This window comes from Thalassophryne amazonica, chromosome 4, assembly GCF_902500255.1.
Source record: "Thalassophryne amazonica chromosome 4, fThaAma1.1, whole genome shotgun sequence".
NCBI lineage: Eukaryota > Metazoa > Chordata > Actinopteri > Batrachoidiformes > Batrachoididae > Thalassophryne > Thalassophryne amazonica.
The window spans coordinates 20,957,891-20,981,584 of record NC_047106.1 but is presented as its reverse complement, the minus strand read 5'-3'; the positions used below and the strand labels follow the sequence as shown (position 1 = coordinate 20,981,584).

Here is a 23,694-nt window from a genome sequence, read left to right as displayed (position 1 = left end):
ACCCAGACTTTTGATCTTCAATGATAAAAATGAATGGTAAAGAAACATTTTTTCTAATGTTTTAAAATATCTCTGAATAAAATATCAGTAAAATAATCAAAACATAATTGGGGTATTCAATGTCATACAACTGTTGTGATTTTTTTAAACAAAATGTAGTTGTCCACAGTATTGCCGTAATTTCCACCACAACACTGTAATGCCCCTTTAAACAGTTTGTATGAAAGATTGTTTGGGTAGTTTCTATGGAGATAAACAGTGACATCAGAGCACATGTATATAGCACCAAATCACAACAAACAGTTGCCCCAAGGCGCTTTATATTGTAAGGCAATGGTGTGGTGGAAATTACATTTACAAGGCCAATAGTGCCCGTAGTTAAAGAATCACCCGTGTATACATTTCTTATTTTTATCGTATAAGGGGTGAGTATTTATAAGCTTTGCTTCTCCCACACCCTTTGGGTCACACAACTTCGCTGTTGAGTTGTTATGAGTTTTTGTTATTGTTGATTTGTGTGCTGAATAAATAAATTAATTCATTCAAATATCCTGCTTGAAAAATGTTGCCAGAGTTTAACTGAATTTTCTGCTTCATAACGTGTGGTTGTAATTCCTTTTTCTTCTTCAAAAACTAAAATTCACACTGTGAAACGTCTTTGAAATGCAGCACCTGAACAACCTCGAGGTTTTTCTCCATCAAAAGTATTTTTGGGGTTTGTTCTTTGGCAGTGAAACACGGTGCAACACCAGAACCTGTCAGTATGAGGAATCCAACCATCCACTTTCCATACCTGCTTACTCCAATTAAGTGTTCGGGGGGGTCATACGGTATGAGGCAGGGTATGAGCACTGAGGAATTATGTCATTAAAGGAAAGACAATGACAAAAAGTGAAAACACAAATCCCCAAAACGGTTAAATCACCAAACAGTCTGGCAGTGCCACAAACCTTCCCAGGTCAATCATTCAGAAACTTCTTGGTATTAAATGTTCCGTTTTGTGCCACGTAGCTCTTACGCCGCTGGAAGAAGTCTGCACGCAGCAGGCGGTAAAAATAAATCAGCATCATAACGTTCATCATCATCAAACCGGTAAGTAAGTATTCAGCGTGTACTATCTCGGAGAAGTTGATGACGAGGAACCAGGTAAGGTAGAACTGAGTGCCAAGACGGAACGTGATGTAGGTGAAGATGTTGACCAGCTTGTTGATGTGGTACACAAAGGAGGACTGAGCGCTCGCCAGCTTCAGTATCATCCTCAGGTGCAGCGTGATGCTGTTGACCTCCACAAAGAGAGCCATCACAGCACCAGATATGCACTGCTGTGTGTAGAGCGTGTAGGAGAAACAGCAGATCACCTGACAAACACACACAGAGAGGTGAAGTATTCACAGCTCTAATGTTTCCATGCAAGAATTAAACAAGAGTCATCAGGAGATGACATATTCCCCTGGTGCCCACAAACCAGTAATGCAAAGTATCGGGGAGTACACCCTTATGCTACAGTGCATCCAGAAAATATTTTGGAATGAGGCTGTAACATAAAATGTGGACAAAGTAAAGCACTGAATATTGTCCAGATGCACTGAAACTATGAATGAAATTGGTCAACTGGTTCTTGAGATATTGCGCTAACAAGGGTGGCAATAACATCTTGACCATCAAATTGACCCCAAGGTCACCATAATTGACTGATGTCGGGGGATCACTCAAGTACACCCTTGTGCTAAATATGGGTTAAATCAGTCAAGTGGTTCTAGAGATATCGCACTAACAAGCAAAAATGGATGGATGGACATACTGATCGCTATAGCACCGGTATTTCATACCGGTGGGATAAAAAGGGGGTCAAGAATTTATAAAATGAAGTTGCATTATTTTGCTTTCATCCATGTTGCCAGATAAAGATTTTTTTCACCATTTTCATTACTACACTGGAAGTTCAAGTCAGGCTAGGTCTAGGAGTGTGTGGTGGTGTGGTGTCCACCACACCTTAGGTCCAGGGTGGCAACCACCCAAGCAGACAACCAGTCCATCCCCATGTCTGAAAACTAACCATCGATCTGTAACAGCCAGGTGAAATGTGGGCGTGTCCTTGGCCTCCTTCAGCTGCTAGGGTCCTAAACACTAAGGCACCTAAGTGCTGGACTATTCACAGAGAAATGCGCCACATGTCCAAAATGTAGCTGGCATTCCCTCACACAGCGGCCATCTAGTCTTCTCAAGTAACTGCTGGTTCAATGCAAAGTCATTTCAGCAGTACCCAAGTATACTCTGAAAAGACCCAGTGCCAAAGACATCTAGTAGTCATTGAAGCCATAGGTTTTTGAATGCATGCAGTGAGTGCTTTTTAGGCTTTCCGAAAATGTTGTGACAACACCAAAAAAAAAAAAACATTGGATGATGCAATGAAATGAAAGACATCAGATGGCCAATGCAAACCCTGCACACCGTGCACACTGGGATATATCCATGCCCAATAGCTCACGTTACCAATCAATCACAAATATTTTGCTGATAAATATGAACTTTACATCATCTCTCTAGCCCTTTTCGTTGTGGAGATATAGCAGAGAATATGTTTTTCGGACCATGTTTTTTTGACTTTGACCTTCATCTGAGCCTCTCTAAAAATGAATAATCATAACTAGGGGTGTAACGATACACAAAAATCATGGTTCGGTCCGTACCTCGGTTTTGAGGTCATTGTTCGGTTCATTTTCGGGTACAGTATGAGAACAAAATGCAAAACCTAAATTTGCTTGTTGTTTAAACCTGCAATTTATTGTAACATTATACAAACAGGAAAATAAACTAAGTGCAAAGGGCTGCCTGGTAATAAGGTAAATAAAATGTTCTCAAATAAACAACAAATGTATATAATATTATAAAAAATAAATTCCTAGTAAACAGCTTTTAACAAAACCTTTCCACAAGTAAAGTGCAGCACAACGGTTCCAGCATGAAGCCCTGTTCAGTTTTATTCAACCTTCATATTTATTTAATTAACTTGTCCAAAACTGTCACACTCTATAAGGTTTTCTTTAAGAGAATTAATGTTAAAGAATCCCTTTACTTTTGTATAACTTATTTTATTTTCTATGTCTGTCTTTCTATTAACTGTTTGTTTAATGTTTGTTAATATAGCTTTTTAAATAAAGTTTTGAAAAAAAAACATTGTGGGAGAGGCAAAAAAGTGAATAAAACCACCTTAAAAATATTTAGAACCACAAATAAACTTGATTCTTGGTTTGTGTATTTATTTTGCCATTAAAATTGGCCATCACTTATTAAAATAAAATAACTTCTCAAGGCCAGGGTTTCTAAAAGTCTGGGGACTATTTAATCACAGCACAGCAAACAAGGTCAGTAAGCTGAGCGAGTCCGAGTGAGAAGGATTGTAGATATCCCTCCGCTCAGTGCTTTACAGGCTGCTGCAGGCACCGGAGGAGGGGGAGACCCGTGGCTGCTCGGTGACAGAGACTTTCACTTTCAGTCGCCAAACATCAAAAAAGTCTCTAGTAATGCCAAAAAAAAGTATTTAGATTTGTTGCTAGTAGCTTTTGAGAAAATAAGTCATCAAGAGGGTTTGGAAAGTCATCAGATTTAGTGAGAAAGTCGCTAAGTTGGCAACACTGAATGTAAACACACGCAACGTGAACAGCCCCGTACCGAACGGTTCAATACAAATACATGTACCGTTACACCCTTAATCACAACATATCTACCAAATCAACATTCTCACCAATTCTGGTGAAAAACTGTCTAGCTGAAAAACTGTCCAGCTGAAAAACAGCTGATTTTTTTTTAAAGTTATCTTGTTCACAGACAAAGACGGACACACAAACGATCACTATGCCCTGCTTCGCTCAGTCACCAAGAAGCTGAGTAACAACTTGGCGAATTTCTGGGATGACAAACCTGGCTACCATCACGTCACCCCCATGGAACCTAAGTTTTGAATGGGTTGACTGTTCTTGATTTTGGTGGAGGAGTTATGAACAACATATGACCCTTTTCTTTCTGCCTTATTCCAAAGGTCAAGCATGGCTTGTATGTCAGCTAATCTGAGTGGAATCCACATTGTTTCACACACACAATATGTCAAATGCCGGCATTTTATGTACAGTGTCACATGTGGTGTGCAACAGTCAGATACAATTAACCTTTGATCATACAGGTATTGGGTAACGTCCAAATATTGACTAACTGACTTTATCGGTCAAACCAGATCAGCTGTCAAGTGCACTATACCCATAGTATATAACCACACTGAACTACAAAGAGCAAAAATGAGGCGTGGCCTTATCCAACTTATTCACATTCTTGTCATCTTAACTTGTAATGGAACCATTTCAGTCAGCTGTAACTACATACACTAGGGGGATTAAGATCAAAGCAGAAATTTCAGAAAAATAGAAAATATCAGTTGTCGATGCATTACTGATTACTGAGACACAGTGGTGGTGATGTTATTGAGGTTAAGGTGAAAACAGTCATTTTCTGGTCATTTTTAGTGTGAGAAAAACTTAACTGAAATCAATATGAACTGAGTAAAACCCAAGTTGCCTCATACTGTTATTGAGAAACATGGAAGTGTGATTTTATGGGGGTGAAAGGTCAAATCAAGAATTTCTGGTCATTTTTAGGGAAAAGATGTTCAGTTGGACCAAAGAGAAACTTTGGGTCTCTGGGTAACTTAAGACGTAAATCAGCCCGAGTATCAGTTGTTACTGAGACACAATGAAGGATTAAATGGAGGTTAAAGTTGAAAATGGGTATTTCCAGTCATTTCTGTAAAAATGCTCAGTTGGATCAAATAGAAACTTGGGGTCTCTGAGTAATTTAATGATAATTATCATTCAAATGTCCACAGTCCAGATCAGATCTGGATCAAATTTGTCGGGTGATAGTGAGTGCCAATCTGCACGTCACTTTCAAGTATCAGAGTGATTGGGGCACATTTGATTAAGATATAATGTAAAATATACATTAAATGGGGTTTTCAATGTTAAATTTAAATGGCCACAAAATCTGTAATGTGGATCAGATCCAGTGACGCAGACCGAACGGTCCACCCATAAAAATCAGTCTGCCTTTTGCATCTGCGCATGCATCATTTTGGATAACAGCAGCACATCTGAGACAGAGTCTCTTCACCCAAAGCAATCAAATAGATTAATGGGATTACTAACCATCAGATGATAAAGGTAAAACCTCTTAAATCATTCTAAAGTCAGTTTTAAGCAGAAACGAGGCAAAATTCTATGACACTTTGAAATGACAGAGGCACAGTGAAGGCATCAGCTAGCAGCTCATTTAGCCTTGGTGCTCTGATCGTTTCCGCTGCCTTTTCTGATGAAATAACGCTGAATTTATGTGGAAATGATTGTTGTACAAAAGCTTCAGATATCTGTCGCTCAGATGATGACTGGTGTGCAGTTTGAAGCAGAAACGAGGTGTTAATCTGTGAAATGAGTCATCAGGGGGACCGATTCTTAGGGGGACCATTCGGTCTGTGACACCGGATCAAACTTTGTCAGGTGATGGTGAGTGCCAGTCTGCACGTCACTTTCAAATAGAGTGATTGTGGCACGTCTGATTAAGATATAATGTAAAATACACATTAAATTGGGTTTTCAATGGCCACAAAATCTGTAATCCAGATCAGATTTGGATCAGTCTTTGTCAGGTGATAAAGGATGCTGTCCTACACAAGATCCTCAAATATGAAAGAAATTTGATCTTTTTTGACAGAGGTATGAATTTTTGAAAATTTGTTGCATGTTTAAGATAGGGATTTTTCCAATTTTCCAAGATTTTTTTTATTTTGACCTTTGCACTTTGACCTATGACATTGAAAATTGAATCAGTTCTTATCTATCAGGATATAAATCAATGCTACCATGATAATGCTGAAAAGAAAACTTGTTTTTTGGTCTTACCAGTGCGTGGTGGAGTAAGAATTCCCATGATCCTTTTGCATATCCACTCATCAATATATCACTTGCATCTTGAATAAAGTATCCTGAGATGGAGAAAAAAAAGAGTAAAGTTTCTGTCATGTGTGACAGTAGGATTACTCTGTTTATCAATGTATTATTTGTATAATCTGGTGCTAATAGGCCATTTCAGGGCCGGAGTTAGGCTAAAATGGTATGATGCATGTTCCCTCAAAATCCAAAGAGATGAGACCCTGTCAGCTTCAAGGACATAAAGAATGAAGTTCTTCAGATTTGAAAACCCTTAGCAACTATTTGGATAATTTCCCTCTTATTTATGCAGATCTGAGTCAGTAATCTTGCAGTTATACACACCACAATGTAACCACTTTGAAAATCAGCACACTCACAATTTATGTTCATAAAACAAAAAAATTGCATGCTGTAAATTTTGAAGTGTTTTTTTTTTTTTTTTTAACCCTTCCGGGCTGTTTGAGGCCTTAGTTAGTGATATGTGTTGTGTGGGCCGCCAGAAGAGGAGGTACTGCTGGCCCACCACCAGAGGGCGCCCTGCCTGGAGTGCGGGCTCCAGGCACCAGAGGGCGCAGCCGCCTCACAGGAGCAGCTAGGGTGACAGCTGTCACGCATCACCTGCAAACAGCTGTTACCAATCAGCAGGGGTACCATCAGCAGGACTACGTCTCCACCTCTTTGCGAGATATCGTTCTACCTGGAAGGTAATATTCTCAGCTGACTGCTTGACAGTAACCTTTTGTGACTTTTGTGAGTGATAACAGACCTTTTTTCCAACGAGAGGTGGAGGTAGCTTTCCTGCCGTGTGGATTACTGGGTGCAAACGCGCCCACCTTTAATTGTGTTTTTGTTCCTCGCCAGCAGTACCAGGGTCCGACACGCGGAGGCAGTGGCCACCTGGGAGTTCGGACTTGGCGGCTCCAGTGTTCCGGGTCTGGTGGCGGAGGAAATCGTGTGGTTCCGGTTCTGCTTTGGACAGGGGTCTCCTATCTTCGAGCCTGCCCACCGACACCTTTGTGGATTGATTCTGATCTATTGTTGTAATCTGTTGTAGTTGTTGTGCACATTCACAACAGTAAAGGTGTTGTTATTTTGACCTACTCCATTGTCCGTTCCTTTGCGCCCCCTGTTGTGGGTCCGTGTACCGACACTTTCCCAACAGATATGAATCCAATCTGACCCAAGTTTCCTCCACGAGGAGGAAAACGTAGCACTTCACACCCACACATCAGCACAGCAAAAGGACGAGACCCGATCCACGCACCCTCACTGGACACACCACAACGTGCAGTCGTGCACACAGATCCACACACCACTGGGATGCAAACCAGACGGGTGACACAGACTCAGACAAGATAAGAGATGAGGACTCACAGAAAGGCACCCCATCAATCCATCCATCCACACTCATACAACAGACAGGAGGCGCACACACCCACAGACAAGAGGGGGACAAAACCAGACAGGTTGAACAAAGACAAAATTCATACAAAACCCCAAAACACAACCCCACCGTACTGAAACCTATCAAACACATTCTTTATAAATCTTTGCTATTTGTCTGTAAATTAAAACCACAGCTTATCTGTTGTTGTTTCATCTGAGACGATTTCTGGATTAACATAATATGGAACCCTGAGCATTTATTTTTAGACAAATAAAATAGCATGAAAAGTAATGTGTACATTTTTAAGTCTGGTAGATTCATTCATTCATATCTGCATTTCAACCAGGAACAAAATACACTGTAAATAAATATAAATATTTATTATAAACACAACAGGAGATGATGTAATAAAGACTGAAGTGTGTTTGTTAATTAGGATTTCTAAATGTGACATAAACCTCATGATGAAATAATTTTTTAATTAGTCATTTCAACTTTTCATTATGTCCTCATTGACTAGTGATTGCTTTGAATGTTGTAATCAGGGTAGAGTAATTACTAAAATATGAATCTGACTATTCTAGTGATTGTGAATGCTTTGAAATTATGTACAATAGGGGCGGGGCTTCTTCTACCTGTGCAAATGTCTTACTGATTGAACTTTGACTTCATGGACATGTTTACTGATTCATTCATTTAATGTTAATATATAAAAGGAAACAGCTTTTTAAACAGCAACAAAATAGTTGCTGTTTAAAGAGCCTTTTTTTTTTTTTTTTTTAGAAGCGTACCAGCAAATGTGAGTTTGCAGAAACAACAGGTGAGCTGGACTCTCAGGACATTTAAGTAGATGAAGGTGGAGTTTCTGGAGAAAACTTTCCTCACATTTTGAAGTGCAGAGATGTTCTCCTCTTCCGTCTGTACTTGAGGTTTTGGTATATTTAGACTGACAAATGAGGCCCTTTATAAACCCATAATACAAATGCTTCGGTGGGAGCCTAAGCAGCCCTCGATCCCCCAACCCCATTATGCTGAGAAAAAAAAAATCTTGCTGAGAACCCTGTGTACTGTTACAAAGTAATGGCTTATAGTTATTTTAAGGTGCACATTTTTGCTCTCAGACTATATACGTATTAAGTGATTGTGAATATTATTTTGGCATTTCTATATGGTCTCTCTCTTTTCTGTCCTGTCCATCCGTCCATCTGCCCATCTGTTCCTAGCCAGTTAAGGATAATTTCTCAGACCTATGCTGATTGTAGGTGCATAATATATTTGCATTCTGCATTCATCTCCATCTGGATATTCTTTTTTTTTTTTTTTTTTTTTAGATTTGACCTTTGACCTTTGTCATGTCAATCAATCAATTTTATTTATATAGCGCCAAATCACAACAAACAGTTGCCCCAAGGCGCTTTATATGTCAGGCAAGGCCATACACTAATTACGGAAAAACCCCCAACGGTCAAAACGACCCCTGTGAGCAAGCACTTGGCGACCGTGGGAAGGAAAACTCCCTTTTAACAGGAAGAAACCTCCAGCAGAACCAGGCTCAGGGAGGGGCAGTCTTTGCTGGGACTGGTTGGGGCTGAGGGAGAGAACCAGGAAAAAGACATGCTGTGGAGGGGAGCAGAGATCAATCACTAATGATTAAATGCAGAGTGGTGCATACAGAGCAAAAAGAGAAAGAAACACTCAGTGACCATGTGACCTATATGGACAAAATGTCATGGTCAACTGTGGACCAGGTGTTATTGCAAACTAAACCAGTGCATGCTAAATTCTATTTCTGCTTTTTCCATCTGAGAAATATAGCGAGGATCCGCCCCAACCTGTCTATGGCTGATGCTGAGACCCTGATTCATACTTTTGTTTCTTCCAGACTAGATTATTGTAATGTTGTATTTTCAGGGTTACCACAGTCCAGCATTAGGGGTCTTCAGCTGGTTCAGAATGCTGCCGCCAGACTTATGACACGTAGCAAAAGGTCTGAACATTTCACACCCATTTTGGCATCTTTGCATTGGCTCCCTGTCTCTGTGAGAGCAGATTTTAAGGTTTTGTTATTGACTTATAAGGTTGTTCATGGACTGGTGCCATCTTATCTGGCTGATCTGGTGGAACTTTACGTGCCGGCCTGGGCTTTGTGGTCGCAGGATGTGGGACTTCTCTGTGTTCCCAGGGTGAAGAAGAAGTCAGCAGGTCAAACAGCCTTTTCATATCGTGCACCCACCGTGTGGAACAGTCTTCCTGCGACCGTGAGGCAGTCTGAGTCTGTGGACATTTTTAAGTCAAGACTGAAAACCTATTTTTATTCTCTTTCTTATGAATAGTTTTTATTTTTATTTGTTTTATTCTTTTACTTCTGTTTTTATTTATGTATTTGAATTTTTTTTTATTCATTTTTAATTATTCAATTTTATGTTGACTTGTTTTATGTAAGGCGCCTTGAGACGGCTTTTGCTGTAATTTGGTGCATTATAAGCTAATTAAATTATTTCCTAAATACAGAGCAACTCAAATGATAAATTTCTTCTGAATTGCAGCTGGAAGCACATGGTGCATTACATGATATCACATTACATAAAGTAAATATATCTCATCCCAGTAGACCAAATTGCTAGATCCATTTTAGAAAATATCGCAAAATATGTAAAATAATATGGATTCGACTTTTTCAGGTTTATTTTCTCCTAGAATGAATACATTTAGTTGTATGCACCAAGGATACTCATGATTTAAAGCCTGTAGATTTCAAATTGAAAGCCCTGACTGAAATCACTGCAGGGTAACACTGGCAGTGTTTGACTATTTGTTCTTTGTTGTACAATTTATTGCTTCATTCTGTGGTGACAGGCATCATTGTGGGTCCTGTAAATCACTGTAGGTGATTAGTTGGATCTCATTCTAGGCACTATTCTTTCCTGATCAATTTTCTTGCATTTGTGTGAACAGCATTCTCCCAGAATGGATGAAAAAGGTAAGACTGATTGGACATGACGTGCACTGTGTCAAGAAAAGAGGACAGCCAAGTTGCAATGTCCTGCAAGAGCAGACAGACCTGATAAGGGAGCAGGTTCTAGATATCTCGTGGATGTTATAAATGGATACAAAGACCTTGATTATGATATGCCAATTAGACTGACAGCTGAGTTGCTCAATGGTGATGAAGACATGGCAGATCTGCTGCTGGAACATGAAGCTTGTTGGCATAAACTCCTGAGCTGCAGGTGCAAGAAAGGGTATAGAAAGTCTTATTGTGGGTGTAAAAAGAACTCCCTCTTGTGCACTAAACTCTGTTACTGTGGTGGGCTGCGTCCAAACTGACTTCTAAATATTTGAAAATGAAAGACTATATTTGATCTGATGAAGGTTTGGATCATTTTGTGATGTTTCTACATAGTCAAATGGGGCCCCGCCTTTTGTTTCTTTTTTTTGTTCATGTTTATCTTTTAACCTTTTAGTGCGACCTTTATGTATTATCTTTTCTGCAAGATATACATTTTATTTTTTCAGCCATGACAATAACAATGACTGATGTTTGAATGTACAATGAATGCAATGGCAAAGTCTACATCTTTTCTTGGTTAACTGTCTGCTCCACACAGATTCACCATAGAGCACCATACTGTTTGTATTTCTACATAACTGATGTAAATAAAGTCCAAGACATATTCAGTATCTTGGACATTCTGAGCTGGTCTCCGATGTGATCTGTTATTTGCGTTTACGCCAAGCATGCATTGCGATGGAATTGTGCAAGTGAAAAATATGTTCATATCCACAATCATTGATGCAACTCCATGCAGTCAATTGAAAATCTATTATGACCCATAGTATCAAGTTCAGAGTGAGTTGAGACATGTGAGCGTTTATCAAGACCGATTATGAGACCCATGTATCTGTTAACTGGTCGTTCAACTTGTGCAAGTGTATTGAACCGTTTAAAATACACCTGTTGGAGACCAATCCAACAATGGTGAGACCCCATTGTGACCAGCCTGCAACCCCAGTGGGATTGACGGTGAGCAGAAGCCGTTTTTTTAAATCGCTACTCAGTCATGGACTCGGTGTAAACGAGGTGTAACGTGGAGTTGCGTCAGGAAGGACATCCAGCGTAAAACTTGTTCCAAAAATCAACATGCATATCCACCTTGGATTCTGCTGTGGCAAACCCGAGTGGAAAAAACACCAGGGAGCAGCCGAAGGGACTTACTATATATATCAGAGCTGATACACCTGGGCTCAAAACATCAAACTCAAGTTTTCTCCAGCTCCACACATTTCATATTATAAATCACTACACGTCTACTTCATTTCCATGTGAAGATATTTTAAAGTAAGTAAAGCAAGATAAATATATTTTAGAATTTTTTCCCCACATGAAATTCTGTCTAAGGTTTACATACACAAAGTGAAATTCCTCTGTAAGCAAAAGGGAAGATCTAAGATGAACCAACAAATGTATTTAATTCATTTTAAAAGCTAATGAATGCCTTTAAAACACTGGACACTTTGTTCTCATTCAGCACCACACACAAAAGTTCCTTATTTTCATTACTTGTCAAGTTATTGTTAATGGGTGTCTTTATTATTGGTACAATATCCCAGAATAACTAACTTGTGCTAATATTATTTCATGGTCTGTGATTCTAAGATGGATGTCGGCTTTATGACTTCAATTCTCTATTCAAATAACTTGCTATAATCCTTTACTGGATTGTCACAACGTGTAACTTTGATAATAAATACTCAGTCTGCTGTATTTCACAATATATTCACAAATCTCATGAAATTTCTTCAATTTATTGCTCTAAAATGCATTTCAGAGCATCGAGAACCCACCAACTTCCAGGGCACCAAAGGAATAGTTTTGACTGTGTTGAATGTTTGGTCTCCAAAGTAAAGGCCAAAAAAGGTGGACATCCATTGAATTCTGACATGTGACATATGTTACCACATAATATGATAACCAAGCATGACAGACGGTGCAAAGTATTCCTTTTTTTTTTTAAACCCCATTAACTCAACCAATAATTTGCATCACTTTTAACCAAAATTGGTGCAACTTTAACTTTTGACCCCTGTACAAACTGAAATTGACCTTTGTTATTGTTTTTGCTGTCTTTACCTTGTAACTCCATATCATTTAGTCAAGGACGCTCCAAACTACTTTTTGGAATCTTTATGATCAGGCAAAGACTATGGATACGTTCAATATGATTGGAACTTTTTAAATTTTGACCACTGTGTAAATCTTAATTGACCCCTGTAGGTCATTAGAGGTCAGCTCCAGGATACCGCCACAAGTGAAAATGAGCATTACTTAATTTAGAATATGTGGGCCAAATTTTGTGCTTTAGTCACAAAATGAACAACTGTTATGGATATTTTAGCTAAGCTGCACCATTATTCACAAAAGTTATGAAAGGAAGAAAAATATAGCTTCTTAAGCTGCTGCCACCGAAGCTGATGACATGGAACAAATTAGGATAGGAATAATTCAATTTCAATTTATTTCCTTTATATAGCACCAAATCACAACAGAGTTGCCTCAAGGCGCTTCACACAGGTAAGGTCTAACCTTACCAACCCCCAGAGCAACAGTGGTAAGGAAAAACTCCCTCTGAGGAAGAAACCTCAAGCAGACCAGACTCAAAGGGGTGACCTTCTGCCTGGGCCATGCTCCAAACGTAAATTACAGAACAATTCACAGAACAATTCACGGACGAATATACAAGAATTGCTGTTGGTGCACAGGATAGGAGGATCACCAACACAAACACAACTCCCATCTCTGGATGGAGCTGCACCTTAAACAGAGAAAAAACAGAATCAGGCATCAGAAAGACAAAAAATACTGTATAATTTGCCAGCATTAATCAACAAGAAAAACAGAAGAAATACTAAGGTGATCGCCGGCCACTAGCCCTAAGCTTCACTAAAAGACCCAGAATTTAGGTGAAGTTGAGGCCACGGCCCACTTCAATTACTAATAACATGAATTAAAAGAGTAAAAAGCACAAAACAAAACTGCACCAGTATGCTAGCCATATGAAAGGGAAAATAAGTGCGTCTTAAGTCTGGACTTGAAAGTCTCCACAGAATCTGATTGTTTTATTGACGCAGGGTCTCAGACACGCTTTGTCCCCTGTTTACAATGTGGTACTCAGGTCAAAGCAGTTTCAGTCTTTTGTTCATGGTAATGAGTCATTCATGTCATCAGTAGAGAGTCATCAAGGGAGCCATCAGGGGAGGCTTCTGTCCTGGCATTAGGAGAGTGCTAACTAGAGCACAATAGGTGCTAATTAGAGCTATTGTTTAGTCACTAGCCTATAGCAGTCAGCCTCTCGGTAGGTGGGGTCTGGTTAGGTTAAAAAACTCCAGCTTTTGTTGGCTTCTTGTTTATTCTTCTCTACAAGAGTCAAGACAGAAGTCAGACTACCAGAGCAAGAATTTTAGCTGAGGAAGCTTCTGTGATTTGAAGCGAAACGTCCTCACGTCAAGCAACTCAGTCCAGTCGAAGATTCAAGCTTCTCTACTATGATGCAGGGAGATCATTCCACAGAACAGGGGCACGATAAGAGAAAGCTCTGTGACCCGCAGACTTCTTATTCACCTTAGGGACACAAAGTAGTCCTGCACCCTGAGAATGTAAAGCCCGAGCCGGTATGTAAGGTTTAATTAGGTCAGCTAGGTAGGGAGGTGCCAGTCCATGAATAATTTTATAGGTTAGTAGCAGAACCTTAAAATCTGATCTCACTGGGACAGGAAGCCAGAATAAGCCAAGTGGGTCTCTCATTCTACTTGTCTTATAGGACAAGTCCCTGGAAATGCTCAATGTCTAAGCCTGAGTGGGTAAATACGAAGTATTATCGTAGTATGGCTGGGACACCTAGTCATATTACTAGACTGTGACTAGCTAGCACCTAACTTGTTGACTAATTTTCTTCTATCTGACGAGTTGGGTAATTCAGAAAGCCTGATTTTCCCGCCATTTAGGGGTACATCATTAAGAAAAGCGTGGCCAAGAGGTCAGTGCACTTGCTTTCTAAACAGAAGGTTCCCAGTTCAAAACCACCTGATAGTCCATGACAGTCATCAATTTTGACCAAATCTGTACGACTTAAGGTGACTAAACGACACTTAGAATCCAGCCTCAGTGTACCATGGCCCACACAAAAATGTATGATAACCATCCCAGGGTGGTAGCTTTTGCCAGGTATGAGTCAAAGAAGAGTTACAAAATGACAGATATTCGCCGGCGAATATCTGTCATTTTGGGTGACTGTTCATGAACATCGGGCCTCTGAAAATGCATACCGCCCTACAAAAGCATGTTATTGTATTATTAGAACCCTATAACCCAAACAATAATTTACATAATGTTTTTACTGAAATTGGAGCAACTTTAACTTTTGGCCCCTGTACAAACTGAAATTGACCTTTGTCACCATATTTGCTGTTTTTACCCCATAACTCCAGAGCATTCCATCATAGATAGTCCAAACCAGGGTTCTAGCTAGGACCATTTTAGTGCCGGGTAAATTACGTGATAGCAGCTCACAGGGTTTTAGTCACGGTGGGCGGCGCCGGGTGGCCCCGCCCAGTACTGCAAATTTCCGCCCGGCTCTCTGGGTCAAATTGCCTGTGCTGCCCAGCACAGAATTTCTGAAAAATGAACTGAAATGTTGCTGAAAATGTACCAATTTGATTGTATTTCAAGCTTATAGAGTCATAGTTTTTCAATTTTAAACCAATCATTGAAGTAATGAGAAATATATTTCTCATTTTCTTCATATCAAATTGCAAACAGCAGAGATCAGAGAGTCAGCACATTCTGTGGCCACAGAGCTGTGGAGAGTGGCTAGAAACAGCATCTCTGCTGTGATCTGAAAAAAAAAAAAATAAATAAGCCGTCATGAAAAACGACATTAATCCTGGTCCTTCTGTATCCGTATCTGAAGATACATTCAGAAATTTGGTTTATTTTACATATTTTACAGCTGAAAGGCTTCATGTTTCCAAAAAGCTCTGAGTTTGAAAAACAGAAGGGGGGGGGGTTACCGAGAGAGGGAGGGAGAGAGCAGAGGAGGACAGGAAGGGCACAGCGTCAGTGAAACTGGAAAGTGAAACTTATTCTCAAAGTTTTTCATTTAAAACAGCTGGTTTGGCAAATCAGTTCGGATTCAGCTCTTGTTCAAACAAGGCAGGTAGGTGTTATATCGTTTAAAAAGAAGAATTAATGCAATCCCACTCAAATTGTTGGGAAAAAAAACAAACTTGTGAGCCGTGATCATATAATTTACCTGGCACTAAAACGGTCCTAGCTAGAACCCTGGTGGCACATAGCTTCGGGTGACCGTGGGCCCCTGGATCCGCAGCCCTCCGAAGCTATATGGTTTTATACCACTAAAACATTCTTGGCAAGCCTTATTTTAACTAATTCTTAGTGGTTTTAGATGCATTGAATGCAAGAATAATAAATAAAAAATATATATATTTATGTTGTAATATATGTAAGATCAAAGTTATTTTTTGAATGTTTCTGTCAAAGTCTAAGTTAATAAACTAAATAACATTGAAAATGTTAAAAAACACAATATTTAATGGACATGGCATTTACTCTTCTTCAAAAATGACACCAGTGAAGCAGGCAGTTTTTCTTTCATCCTGACAGTTTTGTTTAGTTTTTTTTTTTTTTTCAAACAATTTGAGTGAGACTGCATTACTTTTTCTTTTTAAACAATATAACACCCACTTGCCTTGTTTGAACAATTTCATTTCATTTATTTACTTAAAAGGGACAACACATATTGATGAACATATAAAATAGAAACATGTCAGATGATAGCCGTGGGCTAATTTCCATCTATAGTCCCTGACAGACTAAAAAAAATAAACAATTTACAGTAAAAACACAACAATACACAACAGACTATATCACATAGGGGTCACTAAGTACTACAGCAACAAGACACAGACTGGACAAGAGACAGGAAACAAGAGGACACCGACCTAATCTGAGCATGAACGGTTATTTTACACAAACTCGGTCAAAGGAGGGCACACAGTTAAAAAAACATTTACAATTCAATTGGAATAAGTTAATTAAAATTGCAAGTCTAATTTCATACATTTATATATTTTAAAAACAATAACATTAAGAACAATAACTTAGAAAGTGCTGTAGTGCACTGCACATTCCCTACGGTTCTTAGTTTCTACAACTGAGTTCATAATGGTCACATTTTTTATTTGCTCTGAGCCACTCCTTTAAGTGACTTTTGAAAGCTTTAAAGCTTGGGGCCTCCCTCGCTGGTGGGCAAAGCGTTCCACTGGACACTGCCTTTGTAGGACAGAACATTTTGTGTAAAAACCTTTTCTCACAGACACTTCACAGTCCCCTCGACTTAACGCCCTGGTGACCCTCAGACCAATTCTTCTATATTTAATATAACCTACAAGAGGTGGAGGAGCCAACCCATGTAAAGTTTTGTATATTAGACAAGCTTTTTTAAATTTTATAAAATTTTCAAGACTAAAGTTATACTTTGTTAAAATTTTACAATGGTGATACAAAAATGGTCTTTTATCTCAAATTTTCAATGCTCTTTTGTAAAGCCTTTCAATTGGTTTTAGAATCGTCACACCGGTTAGAGACCAGCTGGTTATGGTCCAACATGAGAAAAGATCATACAGTGCAAGAACAAAAGCTGAATCTGGACTGACTTGTCAATCTCTCTCTCTCTCTCTCTCTCTAGATTTTTGGAAACACGAAGTCTTTCAGCTGTAAAATAAACCAAATTTCTGATTGTTGTCAATGTTGTCGAAATAATGTCTTTAGGTATTGTAATTATGCATATATGTGTCTGTAAATATTGTATATACTTCAATAAAAAAAGAAAAACTACATAAAATATATGCATTCCATTTCTCTTGCTTTGTGCTGTGACTATTCTGGTAATTCTAGCATATTTATTAAAATTATTAATTCATTTAAAAAAAGAGCCGTGGGACAACCCAATAAAGTGCAGTGTCACTACAGGTAAATATATCCATCCCCCTGTACAATCAGGACACTTGTAAATTCCTGCTAGCTTGAATATTTGGCATGTTAAAATCCTCATTGATTAAACATGGGGCTAACTAAAAAAATCTGCATCCGGTGACATCATGTCAGCCTAAGGCAATATTTTTAATAAAAAATGGAAAATAAAAATGCAACCGTGTACTGTTGTTCTTTTTAGCAGTAGTCCTTATCAGTCTGATAAAACTGAAGTTGAAGTGAAATTGAAGATGCAAATGTTATAAAGACATCACCAGATTGCGCCAAATACACATTGTGTCATTTCCCCGCTAAATTTAAAGATCAAGCTAATCGTGTTGTATATTTTCATGAATATTGTTGATTTCTTTGCATCAGACATTTCCATTTTTTATAATCAATGTTTCTAACTTCAGAACACAGTAAGTACGCCAATTTTATTAATTTACTACAATAGCAACCCAATACTGTTTATATATACTCAACAAAAATATAAATGCAACACTTTTGGTTTTGCTCCCATTTTGTATGAGATGAACTCAAAGATCTAAAACTTTTTCCACATATACAATATTACCATTTCTCTCAAATATTGTTCACAAACCAGTCTAAATCTGTGATAGTGAGCACTTCTCCTTTGTTGAGATAATCCATCCCACCTCACAGGTGTGCCATATCAAGATGCTGATTAGACACCATGATTAGTGCACGGGTGTGCCTTAGACTGCCCACAATAAAAGGCCACTCTGAAAGGTGCAGTTTTATCACACAGCACAATGCCACAGATGTCGCAAGATTTGAGGGAGTGTGCAATTGGCATGCTGACAGCAGGAATGTCAACCAGAACTGTTGCTCGTGTATTGAATGTTCATTTCTCTACCATAAGCCGTCTCCAAAGGCGTTTCAGAGAATTTGGCAGTACATCCAACCAGCCTCACAACCGCAGACCACGTGTAACCACACCAGCCCAGGACCTCCACATCCAGCATGTTCACCTCCAAGATCATCTGAGACCATCCACTCGGACAGCTACTGAAACAATCGGTTTGCATAACCAAAGAATTTCTGCACAAACTGTCAGAAACTGTCTCAGGGAAGCTCATCTGCATGCTCGACGTCCTCATCGGGGTCTCGACCTGACTCCAGTTCGTTGTTGTAACCGATTTGAGTGGGCAAATGCTCACATTTGCTGCCGTTTGGCACGTTGGAGAGGTGTTCTCTTCACGGATGATGCGAAGGAGATGTGTTGCACTGCATGAGGCAAATGGTGGTCACACCAGATACTGACTGGTATCCCCCCCAATAAAACAAAACTGCACCTTTCAGAGTGGCCTTTTATTGTGGGCAGTCTAAGGCACACCTGTGCACTAATCATGGTGTCTAATCAGCATCTTGATATGGCACACCTGTGAGGTGGGATGGATTATCTCAACAAAGGAGAAGTGCTCACTATCACAGATTCAGACTGGTTTGTGAACAATATTTGAGAGAAATGGTAATATTGTGTATGTGGAAAAAGTTTTAGATCTTTGAGTTCATCTCATACAAAATGGGAGCAAAACCAATTATATTAATTGTTAATTTGCATTTCATTTATGTAGTCTTCATTGTTATATTTATTAGTAGGTTTATTTGCTTGAAAACCACACTTGAACATGTGTTTCTGCAAGATTGGAAAGGTCCACTTTAAGGTCCAACAGTTTAAGATCACAAAGAAAAATATTTAAGACCAATGTTATTATTTTCCAGGGAATCTCCAACTATACAATGTAACAAAGATTAAAATAATCTGATGAACTAACAAAAATATTCTATAACTTTGCAGGTAAAAGCAAATCTTTTTTCAAAACATTTAAAAAAATCAAATTTAACAACACCAGATTTAAGACTTCAAAAGCCTTAATTTGAAATTCAAACATGGCAGAAACCCCATCTGGTGGTGTCTTTCAGCACAAAACAGCACAAACGAAGCACAAATGATTGACACCATTTTTGTCCATTTTGGAGCCATTTTAAGCGTCACGGGGGGCTGAGTGACCCCTGGTTGTCCTATAAAAGAATCGTTATCTCGAAAACTAAAGCAGCACAAACGAAACTTTTTGCAGCACAAAACAGCACAAACGGAGCACAAACGATTTACATAGTTTTTGTTTCGATGTGCGTTTGGTGGGGGGGCCAACTTCACGGAGGTGTTTCATGCTGCTCTTCACAGCTCTGTGGCCACAGAACGCACTGACTCTCTGATCTTTGCTGTTTGCAATTTGATACAAAGAAAATCTGAAATATATATAAAATATATTTCTTATTACTTTAATTACTGCCTTAAAATGGCAAAACTATGACTCTATAAGCTTGAAATACAATCAAATTGGTACATTTTCAGCAACATTTCAGTTCATTTTTCAGAAATTCTGTGCTTACAGGTATATTTAGTAAAAATGGGGATTAGTTTGCAGGATTACAATTTTAATGCATTTTATGACATTATCTGTATATAATTTTTTTTTCTTTGAAACTAAAACGTCCCCTCATGGACAGCGACATGACGTCTCCTAACCGGGCAAAATATTGTTGAAGTACCCGGATGTTAATGCATTTTTAATGGAGATGCGCGACTGAACACACTCAGAAAAATGCTCGCAAAATACATGTTAAAATGCCATTTTGACCTGGATATTGAGCCAGTAAAATTAAATTACATTAAATTATGTCAGGAAAGTATTAAACTTACTCTGACACACACACACATTCCCAAATATTAGTGTTGAAAGTTACACAGATCTGCGCTGTTCAAGCTGCTGAGCTGAGGCGTCCTGCTGCAGCAACTGTTGTGTTCAGTGCAGCGCGGCTCCTAAAACCATTACATTTATATATATATTTTTACACAATTATCCTTTATTGACCGAGTATCATTCATGAAGTCAGTGGTGTGGGTGCACATCTCTATGTGTGGGTGTGACTGTGAGCGGCACAGCGCGGGTCATTATAATCTCATTATTTTAAGGTGCAAATTTAAAAAAAAATCCCCAGTCTTGTCGAACAATTTTTTAACTAGACATTGATCTAGCAGTGGAAAATATCAACTAGACATAAGTGAAGAGTTAATGGTCCATGTCATCGGGCGACACAGGTACGACAGGAGACATACATCTGTTTATCATCCAAATATCACGGACAAAATGACAAGAAGAACCCAAACCACTTACTTATGGAAGGAAATATCCCTTGTTCCTCCGTTTGTGGCTTTGCCAACATGCGCAACAACTTCTATTCACGCAAATCACTAACGTGCCCAGAATTAAAATGGCGATCACGCCTCCTTACTGACAGTATGTACTTAATGGTTTTCATTATGCGTTTGTTCTTATTTTGAAAATTCAATAAGTGGACTGATATGTTAAACATGGTGCGAATGCTAAGTGAAAGACTAAAGTAAGATCATTTTATGTTTCCTGAACAAGCAGCAGACTTTTTTGTGTTTTGTATATTGTTCTGAAAGCCACTTTTAATTACAAATTCATCCGCACACCGCCTGAGTTTTCATTATCCTTCATTTGTTTGGCGTTTTGTTGAAAATTTAGCAGGTGAACACTGGGTGTGTTTAAAACAATATTGTGGCGCTCTTCATTCATAATGTGAAGTAAAACAGAGCATGCCATGTAAAAGAAACAGTTTTATTTTTGCTTAATAAACTGTACTATGTGGTCAAGACTATTTATGGGTGATTCTTAGACTACGGGCACTTATTATGTCCTTTGATCATATTGTATGAAAAACAGAAAAAAGGGGAAATTTCACACTTTTATAGTTATCTTTACAATGAAAGTGTGTTAAGAAATTTGTTCTAGTAGTCTGATGACTTTTTCACCTTTTTTCAGCATCATTATATGCAAATATTGCCGTTTTGTGCTTGTCCCACACCCAGACTTTTGATCTTCAATGATAAAAATGAACGGTAAAGAAACGTTTTTTCTAATGTTTTAAAATATCTCTGAATAAAATATCAGTAAAATAATCAAAACATAATTGGGGTATTCAGTGTCATACAACTGTTGTGATTTTTTTAAACAAAATGTAGTTGTCCCACACTATTGCCATAATTTCCACCACAACACTGTAATGTCCCTAAACAGTTTGTATGAAAGATTGTTTGGGTAGTTTCTATGGAGATAAACAGTGGCATCAGAGCACATGTATATAGCGCCAAATCACAACAAACAGTTGCCCCAAGGCGCTTTATATTGTAAGGCAATGGTGTGGTGGAAATTACATTTACAAGGCCAATAGTGCCCGTAGTTAAAGAATCACCATTATATTTAGTTTCTTTTGTCTGTATTAGCATATTTGATATTGGAGTAATCCAGAAGTAATTGAAAGTAATCAAATTACATTACTTTAATATTATGGTACTTAGATTACGTTACTGATTACATTTTTCAACAGGTAACTAGTAACTGTATCGGAATACATTTTTAAAGTAACCCTCCCAACCCTGGCTGGGCGGCACAGCCAATTTGACCCCAAGAACTGGGCGTAAATTTGCACAACCGGATGGGACGCCCGGCGCCACCCACCGTGGCTAGAATCCTGGTCCAAACTATACTTTTTTGGAATTGTTATGATCTGACAAACAATGTGATATAGTTTTCAATGTGACTGATGCATTTTTAAATTTAGATCTCTGTGTAATTCTTCATTGACCCCTACCTGGCTACAGCTACCACCCTGGGATGGTTATCATACATTTTTGTGTAGGCCATGGTACACTGAGGCTGGATTCTAAGTGTCGTTTAGTCACCTTAAGTGGTACTGAAAACCTGCTTGGCCCATGGACTAATGTGGAGTTGCATCACAAGGGTATCTGGCGTAAAATCTGTGCAAAGTCAACACGTAGATCCATATCGGATCTGCTGTGGTGACCCAGCGCAAAAAGGAGATGCCAAAATAAATTACTGTTTCAAACAACTTTATTGTTTTTTTTTTTTATGGCTTCAGTGTTTAATTTACAAAGATTATTTAATGTATACCATTTACACTGTGGTTGATTTATACTGAAAGCCTGAATTCAACAATGATTAGTTTTATTTCCAAGAATCAGGAAATCTCCAAGACTGGCTCGCATGCAGTCGCACCATGAACAATTTCCGTGTCATTCACCATATTTTCAGCTTGCAGTTGTATTGGTGGGGTACATTACCACTTTTTCATGTCTGATACAATACAAATACTGGTCTCCAGTACCTGCCAGTATCAATACCAAGTGGATACATTTCACCATCTAAAATTAATTAATCTGTTAATAAATATATTTGTCGGGATGTCCATTGCTAACCCAGCCATCAAACAAAATATCAACTTAAACTATGAAAAAATTCCTCTCCTGTTGTGCTGCCTTCTTGGCCAGGTCACTCTTGGAAAAGTGATTTTACCTGGATAAATAAAGGATTTATATATATATATATATATACATACATACATACACACACACACACACAACCCCAATTCCAATGAAGTTGGGACGTTGTGTAAAATGTAAATAAAAACAGAATACGAGGTCTATTAGAAAAGTATCCGACCTTATTATTTTTTTCAAAAACCATATGGATTTGAATCACGTGTGATTACATCAGACATGCTTGAACCCTCGTGGGCATGCAAGAGTTTTTTCCACGCCTGTCAGTTACGTCATTCGCCTGTGGGCAGTCTTTGAGTGAGGAGTCGCCCACCCTCTTGTCGATCTTTTCATTGTTTAGGAATGGCTCAGACTGCTGCTTTGTTTGATCAAACTTTTTTCAAAACTGTAAGGCACAACTGAGTGGACACCATTCGATAAATTCAGCTGGTTTTCGGTAAAAATTTTAATGGCTGATGAAAGATTTTGGTCTATAACTGTCGCTTTAAGGACGGCCCACGGCGCCTGACGGCGATCTGCACTTCGAGGCGGCAGCGTCTCGCCGTTTCAAGTTGAAAACTTCCACATTTCAGGCTCTGTTGACCCAGTAAGTGGTCAGAGAACTTTCAGAAGAAGTCGGCATGAGGAGTTTATTCGGACATTCCATTGTTAACGGACATTTTGTAATGAAAGAACGTGCGGGCAGAGTCGCATGTTGGGCCGGACCTGACCGCGGGGGGTCGCGACAGGAAAAACACCTCCGTTGGAAATCTTAACGGGCAAGTTGGAACATGCCCAAGCTGTTAAACAATTTCTCAGTTACTCACTTGTTGAAAGCCATCAAAAGCCGCCTGAATTTTACAAATGGTTTTCAACACGGAGGTGTTTTTCC

The 23,694-nt window shown here is 38.8% G+C and overlaps 1 protein-coding gene across 1 annotated transcript in view; it reads right to left on the bottom strand.

Annotated features, from left to right (window-relative positions):
• Window positions 1-346: 346 nt before the first annotated feature.
• The window catches only part of tlcd1 (TLC domain containing 1), a 36,243-nt gene continuing 12,895 nt past the window's right edge, over window positions 347-23,694 (bottom strand). The window contains exons 3-4 of the mRNA XM_034169200.1: window positions 5,946-6,028; window positions 347-1,358 (exon numbers count right to left, since the gene is read on the bottom strand). Coding sequence (XP_034025091.1) covers window positions 960-1,358; window positions 5,946-6,028 — 482 coding nt within the window. The 3' untranslated portion in view covers window positions 347-959. The remainder of the gene's footprint in view (window positions 1,359-5,945; window positions 6,029-23,694) is intronic.